This window comes from Fukomys damarensis, unplaced genomic scaffold (assembly GCF_012274545.1).
Source record: "Fukomys damarensis isolate Sample0158 unplaced genomic scaffold, DMR_v1.0_HiC HiC_scaffold_14, whole genome shotgun sequence".
Classification (NCBI taxonomy): domain Eukaryota; kingdom Metazoa; phylum Chordata; class Mammalia; order Rodentia; family Bathyergidae; genus Fukomys; species Fukomys damarensis.
Genome location: NW_022900926.1, coordinates 620,269 through 644,080, shown reverse-complemented (window position 1 = coordinate 644,080; position 23,812 = coordinate 620,269). Strand labels below are relative to the sequence as shown.

Below are 23,812 nucleotides of genomic sequence, written 5' to 3'. Positions count from 1 at the left end.
AACCCTGCATAAAATTGGAGTAGATGGTCTTTATCACAATTTGATAAAGACTATCTATGAAAAACCAACAGCCAACATCATACTAAATGGTCAAAAACTCAAATTTAGGAACAAGACAAGGATGTCCACTATCACCACCCTTGTTCAATATAGTTTTGGAAACAGCCACAGCAATTAGACAAGAGAAAAAAATAAAAGCAATAAAGATAGGAAAGGAGGAAGTTAAACTGTCATTATTTGCTGATGACATGATACTATACATAGAAGACCCAAAACACTCCACCAGAAGACTTCTAGACTTCAGTAGAGTAGCTGGATACAAAAATCAATAACCTTCTTATACACAAATAATAGAATCTCTGTGAGAGAAATTAGGGAAACAGTCCCTTTCACAATAGCATCCCTCCAAAAAATGAAGTATCTACAAATCAATCTAATGAGACCTGGCAGGGGTATCACAATCCCCAACTTGAAACTATACTACAAAGCCACTGTGATAAAAATAGCATGGTATTGGCAAAGAAACAGACCTGAGGATCAGTGGAATAGATTAGAAAATGCAGAAACAACTCCTGACATACTCAGCTACCTCTTCTTTGACAAAGGAACCAACTATCCCCACTGGAGGAAAGCTAGCCTGTTTAATAAATGGTGTTGGAAACTGGCTTTCAACTTGCCAAAGATTAAAACTAGATGCCTATTTTTCACCATGCACTAAACTAAAATCCAGGTGGATTAAAGATCTCAATATTAAAACAGAAACACTAAACTTGCTGGAAGATAAGTTAGGTAGAACTATTGAAGACATTGGCATAGGAAGAGACTTTATGAACAAAACCTCCGCTGCATGTGAATTACCACAAAGAATTAACAATTGGGATCTCATATTATTAAAAAGCTTTTGCAATGCAAGAGAAACCATGAACAGAGTGAAGAGACAATCTATAATGTGGGAAAAAAATTTTTACCAGCTGTTCCTCAGACAAAGGTCTACTATTTAGATTATGTGAAGAACTTAAAAAAAATCAGGCCTCCTAATTTAAAGACCCAATTCACAAATAGCCCTCTGAAATAAACAGATATTTCACAGATGAAGAACTAGAAACAGCAAATAAACATATAAAAAATGCTCCACATCACTGGTCATCCAAGAGATGCAGATGAAAACAATGCTGAGATTCTCCCTCACTCCAGAAAGAATGGCTGCTGTCAAGAAATGAACCCATAACAAATATTAGCAGGTTGTAGGGAGAAAGGGACCCTTCATTGCTGGTGAGAGTGCAGACTGTTGCAACTACTGTGGAAATAAATATGGAGATACCTTAAACAACTAGCATTAGAAGTCCCATTTGACCCAGCTATTTCCCTGCTGGGTGTCTTCCCAAAAGAATTAAAAGAATTGTACCACAGAGATATATGCTCACCCATGTTTATAGCAGTGCAGTTTATAATAGCTAAAGTAGCTCAAAACAGCCTAAGTCCCCATCAGTTGGAGACTGTATAAAGAAGATGTGTGTTTTTTTAAATAAATAAAATGGAATACTATTCATCTGTAAAGAATGAGAAACTAGAGAGATTTGTAGCTAAGTGTATGCACGTTGAGGACATACTCTTATGTGAAATTAATAGGATACACATGTAAATACTGAATAGTTTCTCTGGTGTGATAAACTAAAAGTGTAAATAAGATAAAATATATAATTTATACTGTGTAATAGGAAAAAATGTGTAGGGTAAGGGGGAGGAGTGGGGGAAGGGTATGAAGGGAAAAGAAAAAATAAGAGAAAAGGAAAAAAATGGAAACAAAGTCTTTGTAAATAGGAAAGGGTGGAGGGGATGAAGGGAGGCCAGGGGAATGGGGAAAATATAAGAACCAAGACCTGTCATGTAAAGGTACAAGATCCCAATGATGAATGTAACTGTACTGTGTACCTAAAATGTACCAATAAAGAAGAAAAAAATAAATATTTCATATTTTCTTATAAAAAAAGAATAAGGAGAGACTATTTAAAATGATGAATGCATTCTGGAAAATATTCAAGCATAAGTATTTGAATTTGATAAACTTTTATTTTTGCTTACTCTATAAACTTTATTTTATGAGGAAAATAAATTAATGGCCACACACACACTTTTTCCAGTGCAGAGTCACAGACCTTTTTGTCTCATTTGTTATTACCCTCCCCAGTGATTCCAAGTGGATAAAGAGGAGCAGAAGAAAGATTCTCACAGAGCTTCTTTCTGTTTAGAAGGACATCTGGTGTGGTTGTGGTTTGTCCCTTTCCAGAAAGCATGAGCAAGTTTAGGAAAAAAGAAAAAAGTCCCAAGTCATCAAGATCACTAACAGAAAAATGTCAGTGAATCCTAGCAATATGTGTCAGATAATTGAATCCATAATTCGACTATTTTTGAAGAATGAGAGAAGTTATGTGCGACCTGTGCAGACAATGTCTGGGGAGCCGGGCCTCTCCCTCCTCTGGCAGGATCTGGGGCCCAGCACAGCGGGGTTTCCGTCGTGTGTCAGTCATGGGCTCTTGGGCCGAGCAGTCCAACAGATGATGACTGTGGATTTCACATTCTGCAGGCCGTATCCAAGCTCTCCTACATGGTGCGGGACCTGCACCCCTTCACAGAATACGTTTTTCGAGTGGTTTGGATCTTCACAGCTCAGTTGCAGCGTTCTTCTCCTACAAGCCCAAGTTACAGGACTCATCCTCATGGAGGTATGGCATGTACTCGCTGCTTTTGCAACACAGACATTGTTCCAGAGTCTGTTTTAATTGATCTATTCAACAGTCAGGTACCTAATTATATGTCAAGTCATGTTCACAATACCGAACAATAAGCCCTGTCCTTATGGAGCTCTGGCTTTGCTGGAAAATATGTTTTGTGCAATAAACATAACAAGTAAGGAAAGACTTGGTAAGTGGCATGGTGCTGTTTGCTGGGTGAGATGAACATTCTGAGCAAGGTTTATGCTTTAGGGGATCAGAAATGGGAGTGTAGAGGGAGAGCTGATGCAGTATTAAATGAGGTGAATGAAGAAGCCTACTGAGAGGGTGAGATGAAGTTGGAGCAAGACATGAGAAGTCGGCCACACAGATCTGAGATACAGTGTATGTGGGGTGGCTGTGCAGAGGCCCCAGGGAAGGAGCATCCCTGGCCTGTCCAAAGGACAGCACAGGGGCTTGATCAGAGGGAGGGAAGGAGGTGGGGGACAGGAAGGTGGGAGGTCACAGTTGGCCTCAGAGGCCTTTGTGAACTGTAGAGGGAGAATCACTACAAGGTTTGAACAGAAATTTTGTCATTGGGTGGGGTCCAAGGAAGCTCTACACAAGAAGGAGATGGGAACATTAATTCACTCAACCACCAAATAGTGGTAGGTTCACTGGCTTCCATCACAGGAAAGCATTTCAGGATGTGTCAGTAAGGCATGGGCAGGCTTGTTAGGTCAGAAGTGTGTGTGTGTGTGTGTGTGTGTGTGTGTGTGTGTGTGTGTCCTGGGATGCACTGCAGTCTGGAGCTGGGGTTTTTATATAGTCTTGGGGGTATCCTTAAGGTGAGCAATCTAGGACATGTATCTAGGAGGTCCGTGGGTCATCTATTTGATGGGCTGGATCAGAACATTTCGTGTAGAGAGTTGCTGCAACTTCCTAGTGCTACTTCCTCGAAGACACACTCTGAGGGTGAAGCAGGCCCAGTTCAGAGGGTAAACATGGGCCAGTTTACAGAATTATTATTGTGTCTTTAAGATCGTTAGGGATTTTTTAAGGGCAGTGGGTTCCTGGAAAGGAAAAAGGCATTGTAAACACAGGTAACTTTGTGACTTGAAGCTGTGGGTTTTCTTAAAAGTACTTGCATCATTCTTGTTTGTACCTGTCTTTATTTCTTGTATTCTACCTCAGTCTAATGCAACCCATCTTGCATGCTGAAAGGATCTTGCTGGCTGCGGTGTGGAGATGAACTGTGGGCTGTGGGTAGGTGTGGGGAGACCCAGATGACAAACAGGAGAGGAAGTGGTGTGGCCAGAAGAGTGTGACTTCTTTATCTATTGAGATTTGTTTTAGTCATTTTGCCACCTAGGTTATGAACTTCTTTGGCTGTGCCAGTGAAATTTGTGAAGGGATCCAGCTCCTTTTTTTTTTTTCTTTTTTTCTGGAAAGGTGGTTATTTTTATACTATATTTTTTAATACCATCAAAGATTGGGCCAGCGCTTTTATTTTCATTCACTCCACAAGTAGGCTTTAAGCACCTATTACGTACCAGGCATTGCTCGAGGGACCAGAGGTGGTAAGGCCTTAACCCTCGTGGAGCTTATATTCCCTCTGGGGGACACTGGCAAAGAATATGTAAAACCCACTAAAGGGAGGGCAGGGTCTGCAGGTGGACGTTGTTGCCTCTGGCTGATTTTCTTCAGACGGAAGGTTGAGGAGACGGAAGCATTTCCTTGTGGACCCCCGAAGTATTACCTCTACCTGATGACGAATCATGGAACAGTGGCTGCTGCTCCCACACAGATACTCAGCTTTCTCGCTGAGGAGAGAGATAGAGGCGTTTATACAGCTTCCCAGGTAGATGTGGCCTGAAGGAAAAGAAAGTGGTTCATTGAAAAGGGTAGTGTAATTCCACAGAGAAGAAGGGCTAAGGTGAAATGTGGAGGAGGACAGATGACACACAGTGTCTGAGGCGGGGCCCACTTCGGACGAGGACTGGTCAGGAAGGCTACCAGCTGGCGCCATCAAGCGATACAGGAAGAGAAATAGCAGGAGTCCTGGGGGAAGGAGCCCGGGTCCAGGGGTCAGCTACTGAGAGTTTTGAGAGCTAGGCTTGTAGTTCAGACTTCACTTAAAGATCAGTTCAGAACTCTGGAAAGCTTTAACGCAGAGGAGTAAGGGCTTACCATAGTCTGTAAGAAGAGGAGCTTGGCAACCGCACATAGCGTCAGTTGAGGGAATGAGAGGGTTTGGAAAGTGCAGAGGCATTTTGTCAGAGACGAGATTTTAAAAATTACATTTATTGGAGAATTTCCCGATCTCTTGTTTTGAAGATGTGACACCTTCACCAAGGAAAGGACACAAACTGAGAAGTCCCACAGGAAGTTGGATGCAGGGAGCGGCTGTCTGTGTCTCCACCATCGGAGTCATCTAGGTGGCCCTGGTACCTGGCTGCAGGCTAGCTGGGTGCCCTGCCTCTCGTCCTGGAGAGGTGGTCATATCCAGAGAACCTCCAGTTAACGGGGCCTTTGATCTTGATGAAGTTGGTTGGGAAGTTTCCCCTTTTCCCTGAGAAGTACGCTTTCCTTGCTTATTAAGGCTCAGGGTTTGTGACTACTTCTGATTATTCTCTGATTATCTGTGCTTAGGCCCTAGCTCAGGACCATGTTTAAAATATTCCAAGCAAGAGTAGAATACATGGATCCTTCCTTGTTCCAAGCAGTACTTCAACAGTGCTGGGACATTTTAGATCTTTGGGGGTTTTTTTTGGACTGGGGATCGAATTTGGGACCTTGCACGAGGCAGGCGGCAGAACCCCTGAGCTAAATCCCCAGCCCTGGAACAATTTTATAGTAATAATGAAATGCCATGGTCCAGTACCCTCTCCTGGTCAGATCAAAGTCATGAAGAAGACAATCCTGCTTCTAGTTCTGGGCCTTTCTGCTAGATATTCAAGGCACAACTTTTCCATGGATGGACTGTCATGTTCCAGATTCTCCCTCCCTTTAGCCACCACTGGAAACTTACCTGTTGTGCATTTATTATCTTTAGTCCTATTCGCTAATATCTGTGAGAATTATGATTCCTTTTAACTGGAAACTTTCAGAAGATAATTTCTTTATTTTTGTTTTTATTTTTTTCAGAAGATAATTTCTTAACCAAGAGTAGTGGTGGCTTCACAAGGAATACCAGCCTTTGGGGGAAGACTTTTTTTTTTGTTGGAGACATTTTGACAATAAAAACATCTTTCCATGGAGGTGGCATTTGGCTTGCTTGAAGTGGGGCAGAACGTGATGGATGTTGACTCTAGAGTGAGGCTTGGACATCATGATTCTAGTGGAACTGGAGGTCATTCTTCTTTTCCTGTTCAGAAAGGTAGCTGAGTAATGGAACACAGGAGTGACACACAGTTGTGGTGTTTACCAAGGGTTAGTCTGGGAGTTTGGGATGGGCTGTCCTGGAGAAAGGCTGAGGGCCTCGTGAAGGGGCCTTTCAGAGACGTTGGTATGAATGCTGAGCTGTGTCACTTCTCCCAGCTCCAAGGAGCCAGAGGAGATGCACATCATTTTCAACAGTGCTAAGAAGAAAGACCAAAATGCTATCAGAGCATGATTTTCTATGGAAGCAGAAAACAAGAATATGATTTCAGGGAGCCAAGGTGTGAAAAAGGGGTGGACACGTGGTGGAAGATAAGCTGCCATGTCCGCGGCCCATCTGGTGTCGGAGTGAGTGCTCTTTAACTCAACTCCTTTGCTCTCTGCAAGAGTTAGGGTGGGGCACAGCCTGCTGATGCCCACTCAGGTGTGTGGGACAGATAGAGCCTGGCTGAGTAGAGCTGACGACAAATAGGGAAGTAGGCATTCCACCTCCACCTTCTCCAAAGCCACCTCTTTGCTTGGGACCATCAGGCCCCTGGGCAGTGAGTGCGCAGGCCTCAGCTTCCCTTGTGTAGCTCCTGTTAATCAGTCTCTTTTCCTTCCTAACCTGGTTCCATCCCTTGACTCAATTCATTTCGGTCTCCATAGAGCTTTGAGGAATCTTTTCTTTTTCAGGAATATTAACTCATTTATAAATTTTGAAATTAATTTTATTCCATGAATAAGAAGTGAGCAAATTAGAACTGGTATAATTTAATAATCAAGAATTGCAACTCAGAAATTCTTACTATTGCTCATCACATTTTTGATTATTCTATGTGTTAATTATTTTTAAAGATCAAGAGTTTTCTTTATTTTTAAAACATAAACTCTGTTCATTTTTATATGCACCACATCCTCATTATCTCTTTCAGTTCCTCAAACTGCACCTTTTATTCGGAATATTGAGAGCTCTGGCCCTGACACTGTGGAGGTCAGTTGGACTCCACCCCAATTCCCAGGTGGACCTATTCTGGGTTACAATTTAAGGCTGATCAGCAAAAATAATAAATTCGATTCAGGGACGCAGAGAACCAGTTTCCAGTTTTATTCTACTCTTCCAAATACCACCTACAGGTAAGAATTAAATGGTGCAAAGGAATATGTAGCCAGAATAGCTGCAGACATAATTTAAAATACTTAAAAATATGGCTTAAGAAGTATTTTAAGATGTTTCACTGACTCTCAGCTATTGGGTTAGAACTAGTTTTTCTCAAGTTTCTGTGTATGTAGAATTTAAGCAGTAATATCTTCAAGTGCTACTATATTCAGTATATCTTTAATAAATTAAGAACGAATAAAGACATCATAATCACTAGGAATGTGGTTTTCTCACTTGATCCAACCTGAAAAGGTGAGAAGCTTAAGCTCTTGTCAGTGGCATTTTTATGAAGCATTGGGATTATTTTATTACTGTCAGTCTCTAGAATTCACCAAAGCCTCTTTGAATTAGGGGAGGCCTGGGGGTCATGCTGATAGCACAGTTCAGGTATTGACCCCTGTGACCCGAACTGTCCTATGGGGAATGTAAACGAGGTTGTGACTGATGGTCGTTTTAGTGCTGGCAGGAACACTGAGGAATTAGATGAGTGCGTTGCCACATCATCCTTTAATAGAAACCTTATTGCTACTTCTGTTGTTACCCCATGCTCACACCATGTCATGTGAAACACATCTCTTTAACTTGTTTTTGGAATAGGTTTTTTGTTGCAGCAGTAAATGAAGTTGGTGAGGGGCCAGAAGCGGAATCTAGCATCACCACCTCATCCCTAGCAGGTACGGCCAGGGCTGCTCCTCTGTTTAATGCTCATATGTGTTTGCAGTGCGCGGCAGTCACACTCGTCTTGGAGAACTGGTGCACACACGCCGAGTCGTGGCCAGGCTCACCTTCCCTTCTCCCCTGCCGTCTCCCCTCCCCCTTCCTTGGTCTCTTTCCCATCTCCACAGTCTTGCTCTCTTTCATTTTGCTCTTTCAATTATTTAAATTTTGGGTGTCTCATATGAGATAAACTATGGGTTAGCTATCCTTCCATATCTGATTTATTTAAATTAGTATTGTGGTCCCAAGATCAATCTATATTTGCATAAATAACTCAAATGCATCCTTCTTTATAGTAGAATAATACTGCATGGTGTATAAATACCACGTTTTCTTTTCTTTACTAAAAATTGAGTTTACTGGTACATTCTAGGTAGACAGTACAGTTACATTCATTACTGGGATCTTGTGGATTTACATGACAGGTTTTGGTTCTCATTTTTTCCCCTTGTCCCCGCCCTCCCTTTGGCCCCTCCTCCCCTCCCCACCTACAAACGCTTTAATTCCATGTTTACATTTTCTCACATTTTTTCCCTTTCCCTTATTCCCCTTCCCCTACCCTTCTCACTGTCCCTACACCTTTAGGCCTTTAGTTCTTTATACATTCTATATGTTAATTCTCTGTCTGAGGGATAACTGACAATTTTTTCCCATTCTATAGGTTGTCTTTTCACCCTGTTGGTTATTTTCTTTGCTGTGCAGAGGCTTTTAAATTTTATGTAATCGTATTTGTTGATTGTTGGTATTACTCTATTTCTTGTGCAATTGGGATTGTAGTAAGAAAGTCCTTGCCTATACCTATGCCTTCAAGAATTTTACCTATTTTTTCCTCTGTCAGATTAACTGTTTCTGTTTTTATATTGAGGTCTTTGATCCATTTTATTCTGGTTTTAGTACAGTGAGATAGGGATGATTCATTCTTCATGTGGATAACTGGTTCTCCCAGTATCCCTTGTTAAAGATGCTATCTTTTCTTGAGGGTATGTTTTTTTAGTCTTTTTGTCAAAAATACGATGGCTGAAGCCTCATAGGGTTTGTTTGTTTTTTTTTTTTGTATCTTTGATTCTATTCAATTGGATAGTGTGTCTGTTTTTGTGCCAGTACCATGCTGTTTTTATTACGGAAGTTTGTAGTATTACTTGAAACCTACAGTTGTAATATCCTCTGCTTTGTTCTTTTCACTCAGGATTGCTTTGGGCTATTTTGGTTCTCTTCTTATTTCATATATATTTTAGGATTGTTTTTTCTAGTCCTGTGAAGAGTGCTGTTGGCATTTTGATTGGAATTGCATTAAATCTATGTATGTATTATTTTTGGTAGTAAGGCTATTTTGATAATATTGGTTCTACCTAACCAGGAACAAGAAATGTGTTTCCATTTTCTAAGGTCTTCAATTTCTTTTTGTTTCAGAGTACTATAAATTTTGCTACAGAAGTGTTTCACTTCCTTTATTAGGGTAATTCCTAGGTATTTAATTGTTTTGAAGCTACTGTTAATAGAATTGTTTTCCCAGTTTAGTTTGTCGGTGGGGGTAGGGATGTCGCTCAGTGCTCAGCAGCACAGTGCCCACCTGGCAAACGCTAGGCCCTAACTTTGATTTCCATTACCCACCAAAGTTGCCACCTGACAATTTGTCTGTGGGTTTGTTGTTAGCGTACAGGAATGCTATTGATATTTGTGTTTTGATTTTGTATCCTACTACTTTGCTGAATTTGCTTATTCTAAGAGATTTCTGGTGGGATTTTTTCGGTCTTGTATGTAAAGGATTATATAATCTGCAAAAAATGATAGTTTACCTTTTTTTATTCCTATTCATAGTCCTTTTGTTTCTTTCTCTTTCCTGATTTTTCTGGATGAAGTTTCAAGTACCAGTCACTTCTCGGCCTTTTGGCTAAGATCAAGTGTAAAGTTTCAAGTGCCAACTTGAACAGGAATGATGACATTGGACAGCCTTGTCTTCTGGATTTTAGAGGATTTTTTCAGCTTTTCCCCATTTGGTATGATGTTGAGACTGGTTTGTCAGAAATGGCTTTCATTAGATTGAGATAAGAAGAAATACACCTATTTTCTTCAGGGCTTTTGTCATGAATGATGTTGGATTTTGTCAAAGGCCTTTTCTCCTTCAATTGAAATGATCATGTGATTTTTATCTTTGCTCCTGTTTATGTGGTGTATTATATTTCTTGATTTATGTAATTGAACAATTCTAACATCCTTAGAAGACAACTTGGTCTGGATATATAACTTCTTAATGATTTCTTGTATTCTATTTGCAGATACTTGTTGAGGATTTTTGCATCTGCTTTCATTAAGGAAATTGGCCTGTAATTTTCTTTTTTTTTGTTGAGTACCTGTCCGGGTCATGCTAGCTTCAAAGCATGAGTTTGGCAGTGCTTCTTTCCTTTCATTTTCATGGAAAGGTTTGAAGAGGATTGGTGTTATTTCTTCCTTGGAGTTTGGTGGATCTATGGGTTCCTGGGCTTTTCTTAGTTGGTAGGGTTTTTATTACTACCTCTATTTCATTGCTTGTTATTTTTCTGTTAAGAAAAAATATTTTTGTATTTTCTGGCTCAGTTTTGATTATCCATATGTGTCTAGGAATTTACCCATTTCTTCTAAATTCTCCAACTTATTGAAATACAAAAGTTTTCAAAATATTTTCTTAGAATCATTTGGATTTTGGCAGTGCCCATTGTGATTTTACCCTTTTCACTTGTAATTGCATTGGCATGAGTCTTCTCTTTCTTTCATTTGGTAAGTTTTGCAAAGGGTTTGTCAATATTGTCCATACTTTCAAAGAACCGATTCTCTGATTCAATGATCCTTTATATTATTTCTTAGTGTTAATTTTATTAATTTCTGCTCTAATCTTTTTAATGAATTACCTTTTACAAGTTTTTAATTTGTGTTTTTAAATTTTCTTTTATTGGTACATTTTAGGCATACAGTACAGTTACACTCATCATTGGGACCTTGTACCTTTACATGATGTACCTTGGTTCTTGTTTTTCCCCCCATTCCCCTGGCTTCCCTTCATCCCCTTCACCCTTCCCTATTTACAAAGACTTTGTTTCCATTTTTTTCCTTTTCTCTTATTTTTTCTTTTCCCTTCTTTCCTTTACCTTACACCTCCCATTTAAAAATTTTTAATTTGGATTGCTCTTTTTTTTCTAGTATCTTGGATGTATCATTAGGTTATTTATTTTGGATTGTTCTGTTTTTTAAAGTATGGAAAGTTACAGCTATAACGTCCTCTTAGAATTATTTTCATTATGTCCCATAGGTTTTAGAATGTTGTGCTTACATTATCATTTGATTCTAGGAACCTTTTAATTTCTTCTCTGATCCACTGATTATTCAAAAATATGTTATTTAATCTCCATGTGTTTGCATTATTTCTGTGGTTTCTTTTGGTGTTGATTTCTAGTTTCATTCCTTTATGATCTGGTAATATGAAAGAGATTATTTCAGTTTTTTTGTATTTATTTAAGCTTGCTTTATGGCCTAAGACATGATCTGTTTTGGACAAAGTTCTTTGTGCAGCTGAGAAAAACATGTATGGTATTGTTGGATGTAACACTCTTAGATATCTTTAAGTTAATTTGTCCAATCGTATGGTTGAACTTTGGTATTTCCTTGTTGATTTTTTTGTCTGGTTGACCTCTTTGTGAGACTGGGATATTGAAGTCTCCTGCTAGGAGTGTTTTTTTGTCTGTCCTTTTATGTTCAGTAGTTTTGTTTTTGTTTTATGAAATAGGGTGCAAATACATATATATGTGCATATATATTTGTCTCTTTCTGTTGAATTGTTCCCTTTACCAATATATAGTGACCTTTTTTTCCTCTGATCAATTTGGCTTAAAGTTCACTGTTTCTGAAAATAGCAGCTGCTCCTGCTTGCTCTTGAGCTGATGTGGAGTATCATTTTTCCATTATTTTAATTTCAGTTTATGTGCTCCTATGATGATGAGGTGTGTCTCTTGCCACCACTGTATGGTGGGGATTTGATCCAATCTGCCAGTGTGTGTCTTTTGATTGGCGAGTTAAGATCATGAACAGTGAGTGTTGTTAGTGAAAAGCATATAATAATTACTGACATTGCATTATTTTTGCAGTGCTAGTTTCTTTTTTTCCTTTTGTTTATTCTCTCAGTTAGGTTTATTCTTTCCTTTGGGCTTTTTGGTGATGTTGGCCTAGCTGTTTCTAGGATCCTTTAAGTGCTTTTTGCATTTCTGGTTTGGTGGTAATAAATTTCTTTGTTATGGAGTGTTTATTTCTTCATCACATTTGAAGGGTACTATTGTAGGGCATAGTAATTTAAATTGGCAGTTGTTTTCTTTTAGGGTTTGAAAACTTTGCTCCAAGCTTTCTTGGCCTTTAAGTGATTGTTTATGTTGTTGTTTTATTTGTTTGTTTTTTTGAGAAATGTGATATTATTCAGATAGGCCTGCTGTGATAGATTACTTGATGTTATTCTGCAACAGCTTTCATTATTCTGTCTTTGTTCTGAAGGTCTGGGATTTGATTATAATGTGCCATGGAGAGGTTCTTTTCTGGTTCTAGCTATTTGGGGTTATATATGCTTCATTTATCTGGCTTTTTATTTCTTTTCATAGGCTTGGAAAATTTTCTATTATGATATCAGTGCATACTTTTAAAAATCTTTGATGTCATTTTCTAACTTTTCTCCAACTTCAGTAATTCTCAGGTTGGTTTTTTGAGTTATTTAGCAGATGTTAGATCCAGTTTTCATCAAATCTTGTTTTTAGGATTTCACTGAGTATGTGACCTACTACATTAACCTTGTCCAGGTTCTGATAGTCTCCCCTTAGAATAGTCACTCTCGTTGCCCATACTTTCAATTGAATTTTCATATCAGGATTTCTGCTTGATTCCTTTTTATAATCTGCAATTCTTTACTAAAGTGGTTATTCACATTGTACATTGTCTTTATTTCAATCAATTTTTGTTTTTTCTTTAAGCTTGTTAAATATTTTAATGAGATGCTTTATGTTTAAGAGCACTGAGGTTCTTATAAATTTATTAGTTTTTCTTTGATCTCTTCAAACATATTAACCGTTTGGTTTTTTGAGTTCCGTGTAAAAAACTTCCTACATTTCAGTGTCCATGAGACTAGCTCTTTGCAGGGGAGGGATTTTGTTGCTTGTTTTCCATATTTCTCATTTTTGTGCTGAGGGTTAAAGATCAGTTAGGGCAGAAAATTCACTACTGTGGAGATTCCCTTAGTTAGTGTATTTCATCCTGTGATATGGCATTAGTTTTGATTACATTCTGGTGATTATGCATCTGTACAACCAACTCAACATAATAGGATCCATCCATTGCTTTGTAAGGAAAGAACAACCACCAGTTACATCCACATCTGTAGAACCAATCATATGATTTAAAACTTAACAAATTCATGCTTTTTTTTTTAATAACCCAGGCACACAGTGCCATAATACTGATGACAAGTGTGCTGGGATACTTGGGATCAGTGAAGGAGAAATTTAGAAAAAAATCAAGAAAATTATTCAGAAAGCAGAAAAGAAGAAAATGGAGATAATAGAATATGAAAGGAAGGAAAGAGATAGGACTCTGGTGATATTTTTATGTTAGGGATGGAGGGAGAAAAGGTTATTTGAGAAGTCATTTGCAAGGGTGGAGCAAAAGAAGAGAGGAGGAAGTAGAACTGGGTATTAGGAGAAGCTGTAAGGAGGTCAAAACCAGATATGCTGGTGGGAAGCTTGCGCTGGAAGCCAACGTACATTTTTTTTTTTTTTTTTTGTGTGGGAACCTGACATGACCATGAAAGAACTATCTAAACTAAAGCACTTATTCCTAGTCTCCATTTTGCATATACAAACATTTTATACACACACACAGAGAAAAAAGAAAAACACTCCACACACATACAAAGACACAAAACTAAAGAATCCCCTCAGTCCTATCTCTACTTCAGTCTGAATTCATTCAACCACTGTGCTCTTCACCCTTAGTTAAAAAACGCAGAGATCTGTTTATGAAGCAGTTGTGGGGCTAAGCTCCTGCCCTCTGTAGTTGTGGTTAGGAGACTGGTTATTCAGCTTGTCCCTCTCCTATAGTTTACTCTCTTGCTTACCAGTGAGAGAAGCTGGGTGTCTGAGTGGACAGCTGAGCATTCCTTCTGCAAGCAGAGCTCTGCCAGGCTTCATCTGCTCTCTGGTGGGCACGACTGGTCAATCATCTGGTCTTCTGTTGATAATCTACAGGGACTTCCTCCTTTTCTATCTCCTTCCCTTCATGCTAATCCCACAGGGGGTGACTAAGTTAGGATCAGTGAACCTTATGGACAGAAAGGAATAAGGATATAATCCTGGTTAGTCATCTGGAACCAATCCTTAAGGGATCTATGGGACAGTGAGTTTCAGGGGTACACAGCAGCTGTGACTGGTATGATCTGTAGTAGAAAAAAGACATTGGAGTGGGGCCAGAGTGGTCACTCTCCCACAGCTCCCTAAAAGACAAACTCTTTTCCTGTGTGGGATTCCACCTTCCACTGAGCTCAGCAAGTGTGAAGGATCCATCCCATTGCTCACCAAAAGCTGCTGAGCTCAGTGCCCTTGCTAGCTCCCTTTCATGGGCCCTCCAAAACTACTGAAGGCCAAGGGCTGGATAGACTGTTGAAGAAGCCCATAAAGAGATTCTGGAGCAGGCAGAGCTGGAGAGGGTGGTGGGGTCAGAAGGTGTTGCACAGGGCACTAATCTAGACAGGCATAGAAAGGGCAGACAGAGGAAATTTGCTCCTCTGCTCTACAGGAATGAAAAGCAAAAAAAGTGGATCTGAGCGAAGAAACCTTGGGTCATCTGGTAGACCTCAAGATCCTATCTCTTCTACCCAATGGATGTTGTCTTTTGGGTACTGGATAAATGTTTTATTTTGAAGTGAACCTAAGTACCTGACAAATTGAAATGTGTAGGTTGAGAGTTTTCACATTAGAATTTCGGAATTGAAAAAATAGAGTGAAAAAATTTAAAGATTTAAAAAATATCTCTAGGTCTGGGGATTTAGCTCAGCGGTTCGGTGGCCTGCCTTGCAAGTGCAAGGACCTGAGTTCAATCCCTGGTACCCCCCGCCAAAAAAAATCTTTAAAATCTTATTTTCAGTTTAATTCTGTAGTGTTGTGACTTACATTTACACATTATGCATTACACTAAGCCTTTTTGTCCCAAACCCCATTTTACATTATGTATTGTCCTATTAGACATATTTGTCCCAGTCTTCTTCATGTTTTTAAGTATATATGGATTTTAATAATTTCCATTTTGAATATTTAATCTGTCAAATTATATTTTTATTACTTTGTACGTACCCTCTTTTTAGGGTTACTTTTAATAATTGTTTTGAGTGGTTGAATACTTACTGTATCATTCCTATTTGGGCAAGGTAATAAATGAAAGGCTTTTTAAGGAGCACTAGACATTTTTGGGGGGGAGGAAACTAGTAAAAGAGTTTTGAATAATACTCAAGTGCTCAGGATTCCAAGAGTCTGTTTTCTGTTTTCACCAGAAATTTGTTGACTTGACACTGCCCCTTCTCTCTTACTTGCCCAAGTTTATGCTAGTGGGTATTGAATACTGTTCAACACCAAACTTTAGGGTGTTTTTGGCTGTTCCTACCCTTTGGGAAAGAGAATATTTTTGTTATACAAGAGGGATGTCCAAAGGGAAAGTTAAATATACAGCAGGGGTAAGGCTATGATGTGATTATTGCCTGCCATTTTTTTATTGCTATCAGACTGTCCATCACCTGCTTTGGTCTCCAGCTGAACAGGATGAGATTTCATCCTTCTAAGAACATTTCTTCTGCTTCAAAGGGATAGATGTTGAAGACAGTACAGAGACCATCAGTGTGCGTGTGTGTGTGTGTGTGTGTGTGTGTGTGTGTGTGTGTGTGCTTGCACATGTATGCCTAGCTTCTGGCCAGGGCTGGACCACATCCATCCAGTAGATTCTCAAGGTTGGGCTAACTTATTGACTGATGTGCTTCTGGAGGAAGGATACTTAGGTGCACACACACAAGTGTTGCTTGATGGCTACTGTACTCTGCCCCCACCCCATTATGGAATAATGTGTGTTATATCACACCTGAAGTGCCTCAGTTTCTCCAGAGAAAGTCTGATCATTCTCTTCTTTTTAAATACTATTTCTCTTCAGAGGGATTTGTGTTAGTAGGCACACTGTCTGAAAACCATGCTGTTTTTCAGTTCAAGAAGAGGAGCAGTGGCTTTTTTTATCCAGAAAAATATCTCTAAGAAAGAGATCTCTAAAACACTTAGTAGATGAAGCACATTGTCTTTGGTCAGATGCTATACACCATAATATTACAGGTGAGTACAACAAATATTTTTCTCAGTGTGAAAAGAAAGACATTGAATTTATGGAAGAAATGCTTCAAGAAAACAGGAGTATTAAAAATAGTTTTGGACCTGGAGGTGTAGCTCAGGTACCACATGTCCTTAGTGTGCATGAGTCCTGGGGTCCAATCTTCAGTACCACAACAAACCAAAAACAAAGTACCACAAACCAAGAAAACTGTCTTTCTGATATTTATAGAGTACACTATTTTAAAATTCTTCTAAAATATTATTCTACATATAGGAGAAACTTAGAAGAATATTTTCTTCAACAATAAGATGTCTATTTTAATCTTTATTAAATATTTAAAAATTCTTTTTCATGAAATTTTTCTTGTCCTGCTGCTACATAATAATGTAAATGCATGACTTTTCTAGGTATATCCGCTCATGTGCACCGGCAAGTTGTTTATTTCTCTGAGGGAACTCTCATATGGATGAAGGAGGCTGCCCACATGTCTAATGTGTCTGACCTGAGAGTGTTTTATAGAGGTTCAGGACTGATCTCTTCCATTTCCACAGACTGGCTTTACCAGAGAATGTATTTCATCATGAATGAGCTGGTTAGTGTGAGAATTAAAAACGAGTAACCGGATATCGAGACTATCTGCATGTGTTGTTGTATTTACTGCTCAGCACAATTCTCCCATTAAATATCTACTCAGTGAGTACATACTGACTTTAGATACTAGTTAAGCAATGGATGATAGATCTGGGTCTGCAGGAGTCTAACTTGTACCTAGTACTAGTTCTGACCTGCCACCAAGTCATTTTTATTCATGATTTTCCAGAGTCATGAGCTTGTATTAATCAGAATTATCTGCCATCATACAGTGGTGGTAGCTGTGTTATCATTAGATAAGACTGCCCATCATGACTGTTGTCAGCTGCAAGCATCTCTTATACATTATTGTATAATAACCAGGAATAAATTTAGTAGGTTTCTAAGAATACCAAGTTTTCTGTATTTCAGTTCTATTTCTTTGGAAGATTAAAGCTCATAGTAATGAGCAAAGGACAGCACTAGAGCTGGAAGCCCGTAAGCCTGAATACAGCAAAAATGTTAAAAATAGATGGTTACCATAAATAAATGGCATTTCACTGATGCCTACAGGATGTAAACTCACTAGGATACAGGGTATGTGTCTTCTGAGGGCTTCTTTTGTTTTGAGAGTGCTTAGTGATTAACACAATGCCAAGCATGGAACAAATGCTTGGGAAATGCTCGTTGGCTGAATGGAACACAGACATGTTTCCTTCTGAACTGTTTTTGATTCTCTAGGTCTATGTCTGTGATTTGGAGAACTGCTCAAACTTTGAGGAAATTACTCCGCCCTCTATTATTACACCTCAGAAACTTGTGGCTGATGCCTACAATGGGTAAGTGCCAGGCTTGTGGAGAAGGGCTCTCTTCCTTTGGTGAAAATCCTGGTGAAATTTACTTGCTAATGAAATTGTAGCACCAGATGATCTATGTATCTTATTTTGGTCTATTCAAGTAAATTTCCAGGCAAACTTTTCTTTCCAAAGAGCAGGAGAACATTTCTTTTAAATTTGATTCACTCCTCATCTATAGCACAATATAGAGGCTGAGCAACATGGGATTTGGCCTGGTATTGTCACCCTCAGCACCTCTTGTCCCCTCCCTCAGGGCTTACCATGTGAAGCCCGTGGATTGCATGCACATCTTTGTTGAGCAGTCGTCTCCCTGGTCTGTTTCTCTTGTTTGTCAGAAAAGCTACTGTCCTCCATCCTTAGGCGACATAATTTGATGGTAAACAGCTAGCACAATTTTTAATGACAACATTTTTCTCCCCTGTCATAAGAGAAATTGACACATTTGAGCTCAGCTGTGCTGCTAAACTGCAGTAGGATCTCAAACAAGGAACTCCATGACTGTGATCATTTGTTTATCTGTCCATATATGAAAGACAATACCCAGTTGGGTTATTTTGAAGTTAAATGACATATTCACTGTGAATAGATTTTGTGTACATGAATGTGAAAGATGAAAACATAGAAAGTTATTTTGGAGCTGTAATTTCAAAAATACATTCAGTTAAGAACAAATTAGAAACCAATAAGCAAGGCCAATGTGGGTAAAGTGAAATATCTTTTTCTTTCTTGTAAGAATAAAGTTGTTTTCATTTTGAATAAAAGAAAAGCCCATAGAATGTTATTTTAAATAAACTTACTTTCTTGAAAAAAGGTTATTCATTATTGATTTTAAAAAATCAAACTTTTCTGTTCACATGCTTTTAAATTTTACCAGATTCATTTTCATTTTAGGTTTGAATGAATCACTGAATTATAGAATGTTTTTAAAACCCTGTGAAGTCAGGCACGTCCTTTGGAAGCTCTAGAACTTATTTATGAAGGTCTAAGGTCCTATGAAATGTAACCTTGCTGTTGGCAATTACACAAAAATGACTCATTCAGAGGATAATTAACTTTACCCCCTAAGTCAGTCCTTCAAAGATATCTTAGTGAGGAATTCAGTGGCTCTTTTTCCCTAGTAGGGTAGGATAAAGTTGATTTGTGCATAGACTTTGGAGTGTGATGAGGAATGATAGTGATAACTGGTATTCATACCAGTGTTTGTCTGCATGTGCTGCTTAGTGCATTGCTTCCAATAATTCATTTTATCCTTGTTCAACCCCATGAGGAAGCTGCTCTCATTGAATGTGAGGGAACCGAAACCCAGGATGATTTAGTAACTGTCTAAGAAGCTATTTTGCAGTGGAACTAGGATGGGGCATCTTGTACCAGAACCTATTTTCTAATCGTCTTCCTGGACCAGGACAGGAGAATTTCTGTAGAAACTAGCATGACACGCTTGGCAGCAGTTTTTACGATGTTCTCATGGGACATCGGGTAAACCTATCATTGTGCTGTCATTTCTGCATGGTTGAAGATTCTCTCACTGAGCTTCGGCTTGCTGTCTTCTCTTCTCTTTTCTTTCCTTGTGTCCTTGGTATTTCACGCTTGCTATTTCTTCTCCCCACTGTCCTCCTCCTCCTCCTCCCCAGCGCACCTCCTCCTCTCTTTCTCTTCCAAAGTAGTGATCAGGGTTAAAGATTTGCACTACTCCCTGCTTTATACAAGAATTATGCATCTTTACTCCAGATGTTTCCCTTTATCTACTCTGAAATTCTTCCAAACTCCATTAATATTTTTTTCATTGAGTTTATTGGTACATTTTAGGTTTACAGTACAGTTAAATTCATCATTGGGATCTTGTACCTTTAAATGACAGGCCTTGGTTCTCATTTTTTCCCCTCGTCCATTAACATTTTGAATTTGAGAAGAACCATGCTTTTTCTGGCCTGCTATAACCTCCCTTAAGAAAAAGAATGTAGCTTTGTATCTCAAAATGTAGCTTATATTTCAGAATATGACTTTAGCACGAGTCCTGAGCATATGGATAAAGATTTGGAACGGTCAGCGAGAAGAATAAGAATGGACTGAATAGTGGCAGGAAAATGACTTGTCAGTTGTGACGGAGGCTGCAATGCTGCCAGCCCCCTGGGTCGTAATAACAGGAAGTTACCAAGCAAAAGTGTACTTTTACCAGCATCTGTATTGTGGCCATAAATTCTAAATTAAGTGGGTACAAATGAATGATTTTATATTTTAGTTAAAAATCCACTTGCAGATTTGACCACCAGGGAACTGTGTTGGTCGTGTGCTTTCTTTTTCATTATTGAGAGATTTCTTGTCTTATTACCATGGGGTTCTGCATCATATTGGATGTGGTTTTTTACTCTTCTGTTGACTTCTTTCTCCTGATTGCTGGGTGGGCCTGGCCAACTACTTTGGTCACTTGTGTGGTATTTCTTCTTGGGTTTGTTAAATGTCAAACATTTACTACTGCCTGAATCAATCGTAGATATTTCAAAACTATGTAGACTACTACAAAAGCTTAGTAGTTGTACTTGTTATAGTGAAATAGTGTATTTAGGAAATGAATAGTTTAAGTGTTTTGCTTTCTTCTATTAATCATTCATAATGTGTGAGGAAATTTGTTGATAAAATTAGAGTTAAGAATTTGTGCATTTTGGAGGAAGGTGCTTTACAGTAAATAACATATTTGGCTATGTAATTTGTATATAACATGCTTTGCTTGAAAACTTTAAAGCCTCTTTCTGTTCTTAAATTCTGCAATTCCTTAAAAAGCCACTTATAATAGAGACTAAACATTGCAAGTGAGGCTGAAATTTTCCAATCTTCCAACTTCTGCCTTAAATGAGTACAACATATCTTTGGTAATGACCTTTACCCGTTTGTACCTTGGAGAATGTGTGGCTTGGGAGTTATCTGGTTCTGGTTGTGCAACGGGTTAAAGCAATTAGTTGAGTAGATGACTCATTCGCCCTGCCCTGAATCATGCCAGACTTTTTTGTTTCCATATCAGGTACATCTTTTATCTCCTGAGAGACGGCATTTACAGAGTCGATCTCCCTGGGCCAGCTGGCGGAGATGCCAAGCCTGTGCGCATCGTGGAGAGTTGCACATTAAAGGACTTCGCAATAAAACCACAGTCAAAGAGGATCATTTACTTCAACGACACCACCCAAGTCTTCATGTCAACGTTTCTAGATGGCTCTGCTTCCCATTCTGTCCTCCCTCGGTTCCCCTTTGCTGATGTGCAGAGCTTTGCTTGTGAAAGCAGTGACTTCCTTGTGACAGATGGCAAGGCCGTCTTCCGACAGGACTCCATATCTTTTAATGAGTTCATTGTGGGATGTGACCTGAGTCACATAGAAGAATTTGGGTTTGGTAACTTGGTCATCTTTGGTTCCTCTGTCCAGCCACACCCTGTCCCACATCGCCCAAGGGACGTCTCGGTGCTGTTTGGGTCTCACCAGGCCCTTGTTCAGTGGAAGCCTCCTGCCCTCCCCATTGGAGCCAGTGAGTGCCCTGTCCCTATGGTTGGGCTCTGGTATGCTGGAAGGAGGTGGGCTTGGACTGTGTGGAACTGGGATTCAATTTTGGGAGCCTGCATACAGTTACTTAGCTTTTTTTTTTTTTAAAGTATTTTTACACTTGCTTTTCATTTTTTGAAAGTGATTTTTTTCATAGTTTGCAGTAGCAGGCTCTCCCAATAAAATAATTTCACAATTTATTGAGCATCTACTAGAAGCTAACATTTATTGAACATCTACAAGCATCTACTAGGAGTGAATATATCAACCAGGGGAACAGAAGAATTGGGTTGAGATCATGCATGGATTTGAACACTTCTCTGAATTTGAATCTCTGTCTCTAGAGAAGCAGTGTGTGTGGTGGGTCAGCAGGTAGGGTCTGGAGCCAGCATGCATGGATTCAATACTGGTCTTGACAGCAAGATTACCCCCACACAAGTGATTAGTGATAGCAGAATGACCTTGGGCAACTTCCTTCATCACTTCGAGCCTGGGTTTCCTCTGCACATTGTAATGAATGAGAGTTTAGTTATATGTTTGTGTGGGACTGTTGTACAGATCAAATTAGGGTAAAGAGAAGAATAGTTAGAGCAGTATGTAGCACAGAGAGAGGTTAGAAAACGTCTTGGGAAAGGAAAGGCTAGACAATAAATAATTTCAGCTTTGTGAGTAAGACGTTCTCTGTCAAGCTATTCATAGCCAGAGCCTTGTAGCACAGAACAGCCAAAGACAGGGTGTAAACAAATAACTGAGGCTGTGTTTAGTATAGCTCTACTTACAGAAATAGGTGCTGGGCCAGATTTGGCTGTGGTTTCCCAAGCTAACACTGGGCACTTTATATTTTAAGACAAAGTAAACTATTGTTGCATATCTCAAAAATGGCAAAATGAATAGGCACCCCCCAATATTGATTGGGAGTCTTGGAGGTCCTATGTGAACCCTGAGAAATATACTGAAGATTCACCATTAAGCATTTTTTTTTTTGGTACTGGGGATCAAACTCACAACCTTGTACTTGTGAGGCAGGTATGGTGTCACTGAGCTAAATCCCCAGCCCATCACTGAGCATTTTTATGAAGAGCCTGGTTATAGCAATATCACAGAATCCCTGTGACAGTCCTGTAGAGCAACCATGCATCTCTGATGGAAGAACAGTCTCCTTGTTGCCACAGTGTCTCCTTAGGTAGAGGGCAGTGAGCAGCACAGGAGGAACGGGTGTGGTCCTGACTTCATCACCCAGTGACCCCGGTGATTTGCTAGATGTTCACTGGAGAGCAGGCTATGATGGATTTGTTGACAATCTTTGGTTTGCCCTTACTGATGTCCTGGTCAATGCCATTGTTGAACTCTTCTCTTTAGGCCCTTCCGCCTGGCAGAACTGGACTTATGAGGTGCAGGTATCCACCCAGGACCTTCCTGAGTTTACTCGCACTTTCTCTAACATACGGGGAGTCATGTTTAATATATCTGGGCTGCAGAGTGCTATGAAGTACAAGGTTTCTGTGCGAGCAAGTTCTTCCAGGGGGCCGGGCCCCTGGTCAGAGCCCTCAGTGGGTACAACGCTTGTGCCAGGTGAGAAATGTTATATATTTAGGGCATGATTTTGACAAAATCCTTTAAAATTCCTTGCCTCCAGTGTGGTGAGGAAACTAGAATAGAGGTGTTGACCTCTTGGGGATGTGTTTTTACCTGTAATTAGGAAAGCAAGTAAGTTACTGTGGTTTTTGTCTTTCTAACTTAATGTTTTAGTTTCCCAAATACATTTTAGAGAACAAGATACTTTCCTTCTTCTTCTTGGGTTTCTGTTTGCTTATGATTTGTTAAGCCATGGTATTCCTGAACTCTGGGTTATGGTGAAGGAGTTGAGGGGCCGTGAATTATTTTGAATCTCATCTTCTTGGTGGAAGATGACTTTATAATTTGTGCTGCTGTTGTTACCACAGTTGCTTCTGGGCACCCCGAATGAGGCCGTGGCAAACAGTAGCTACTGGGGGCAAGTATGTGTCATGACCACAACACTGCAATATCGCTGCAGAGTTTCTTCATGTTCAATCACAAAGCTTTGTATGAGTCAGAGTGTATGAATAACGTGAGCTCTAACTCGATTAAGCAGGTTCAATCACTCCTATCCTTCTACAATATTTTTCAAAATGCTGATATTCTTTTACCTTAGAAGGGAGATCTTGAAGTGTAAGCCTTGTACCTAGGCACTGATGGTGAAATCCTGCCAGGAGCAGGATGTGGAGGGCACAGCCACAGTCACCGTACTGAAGTGGGCTGGGAACTGAGCTCCAAGGCCCAATGCCAGCAGGCTCTAGTATGATCGGGAGGAGACAGATCTACTTCTGCAGGCTCTGAGAGGCAGCACAGACTATATTAAGAAATATGTCTCAGAGAACAGTTTCTGGACACATGGGTAGAGCAGGAGACACAAAGAAATACTAGGACCAAGAAGAAAAGGTGGAAAAATACCATAAGCAAATTAAGATAGAAGAGAATGCAGCAGGTTGGAGTTATGAGTTACTTTGGAAATAATACTTT

General features: G+C 39.5%; 1 protein-coding gene across 1 annotated transcript in view; it reads left to right on the top strand.

Annotated features, from left to right (window-relative positions):
• The window catches only part of Ros1 (ROS proto-oncogene 1, receptor tyrosine kinase), a 123,059-nt gene that overhangs the window by 27,579 nt on the left and 71,668 nt on the right, over positions 1-23,812 (top strand). Inside the window, exons 6-13 of the mRNA XM_010644971.3 lie at positions 2,585-2,723; positions 7,007-7,208; positions 7,831-7,907; positions 16,197-16,319; positions 16,725-16,909; positions 17,629-17,726; positions 20,761-21,257; positions 22,631-22,843. Of these exons, the coding sequence (XP_010643273.2) occupies positions 2,585-2,723; positions 7,007-7,208; positions 7,831-7,907; positions 16,197-16,319; positions 16,725-16,909; positions 17,629-17,726; positions 20,761-21,257; positions 22,631-22,843 (1,534 nt within the window). The remainder of the gene's footprint in view (positions 1-2,584; positions 2,724-7,006; positions 7,209-7,830; positions 7,908-16,196; positions 16,320-16,724; positions 16,910-17,628; positions 17,727-20,760; positions 21,258-22,630; positions 22,844-23,812) is intronic.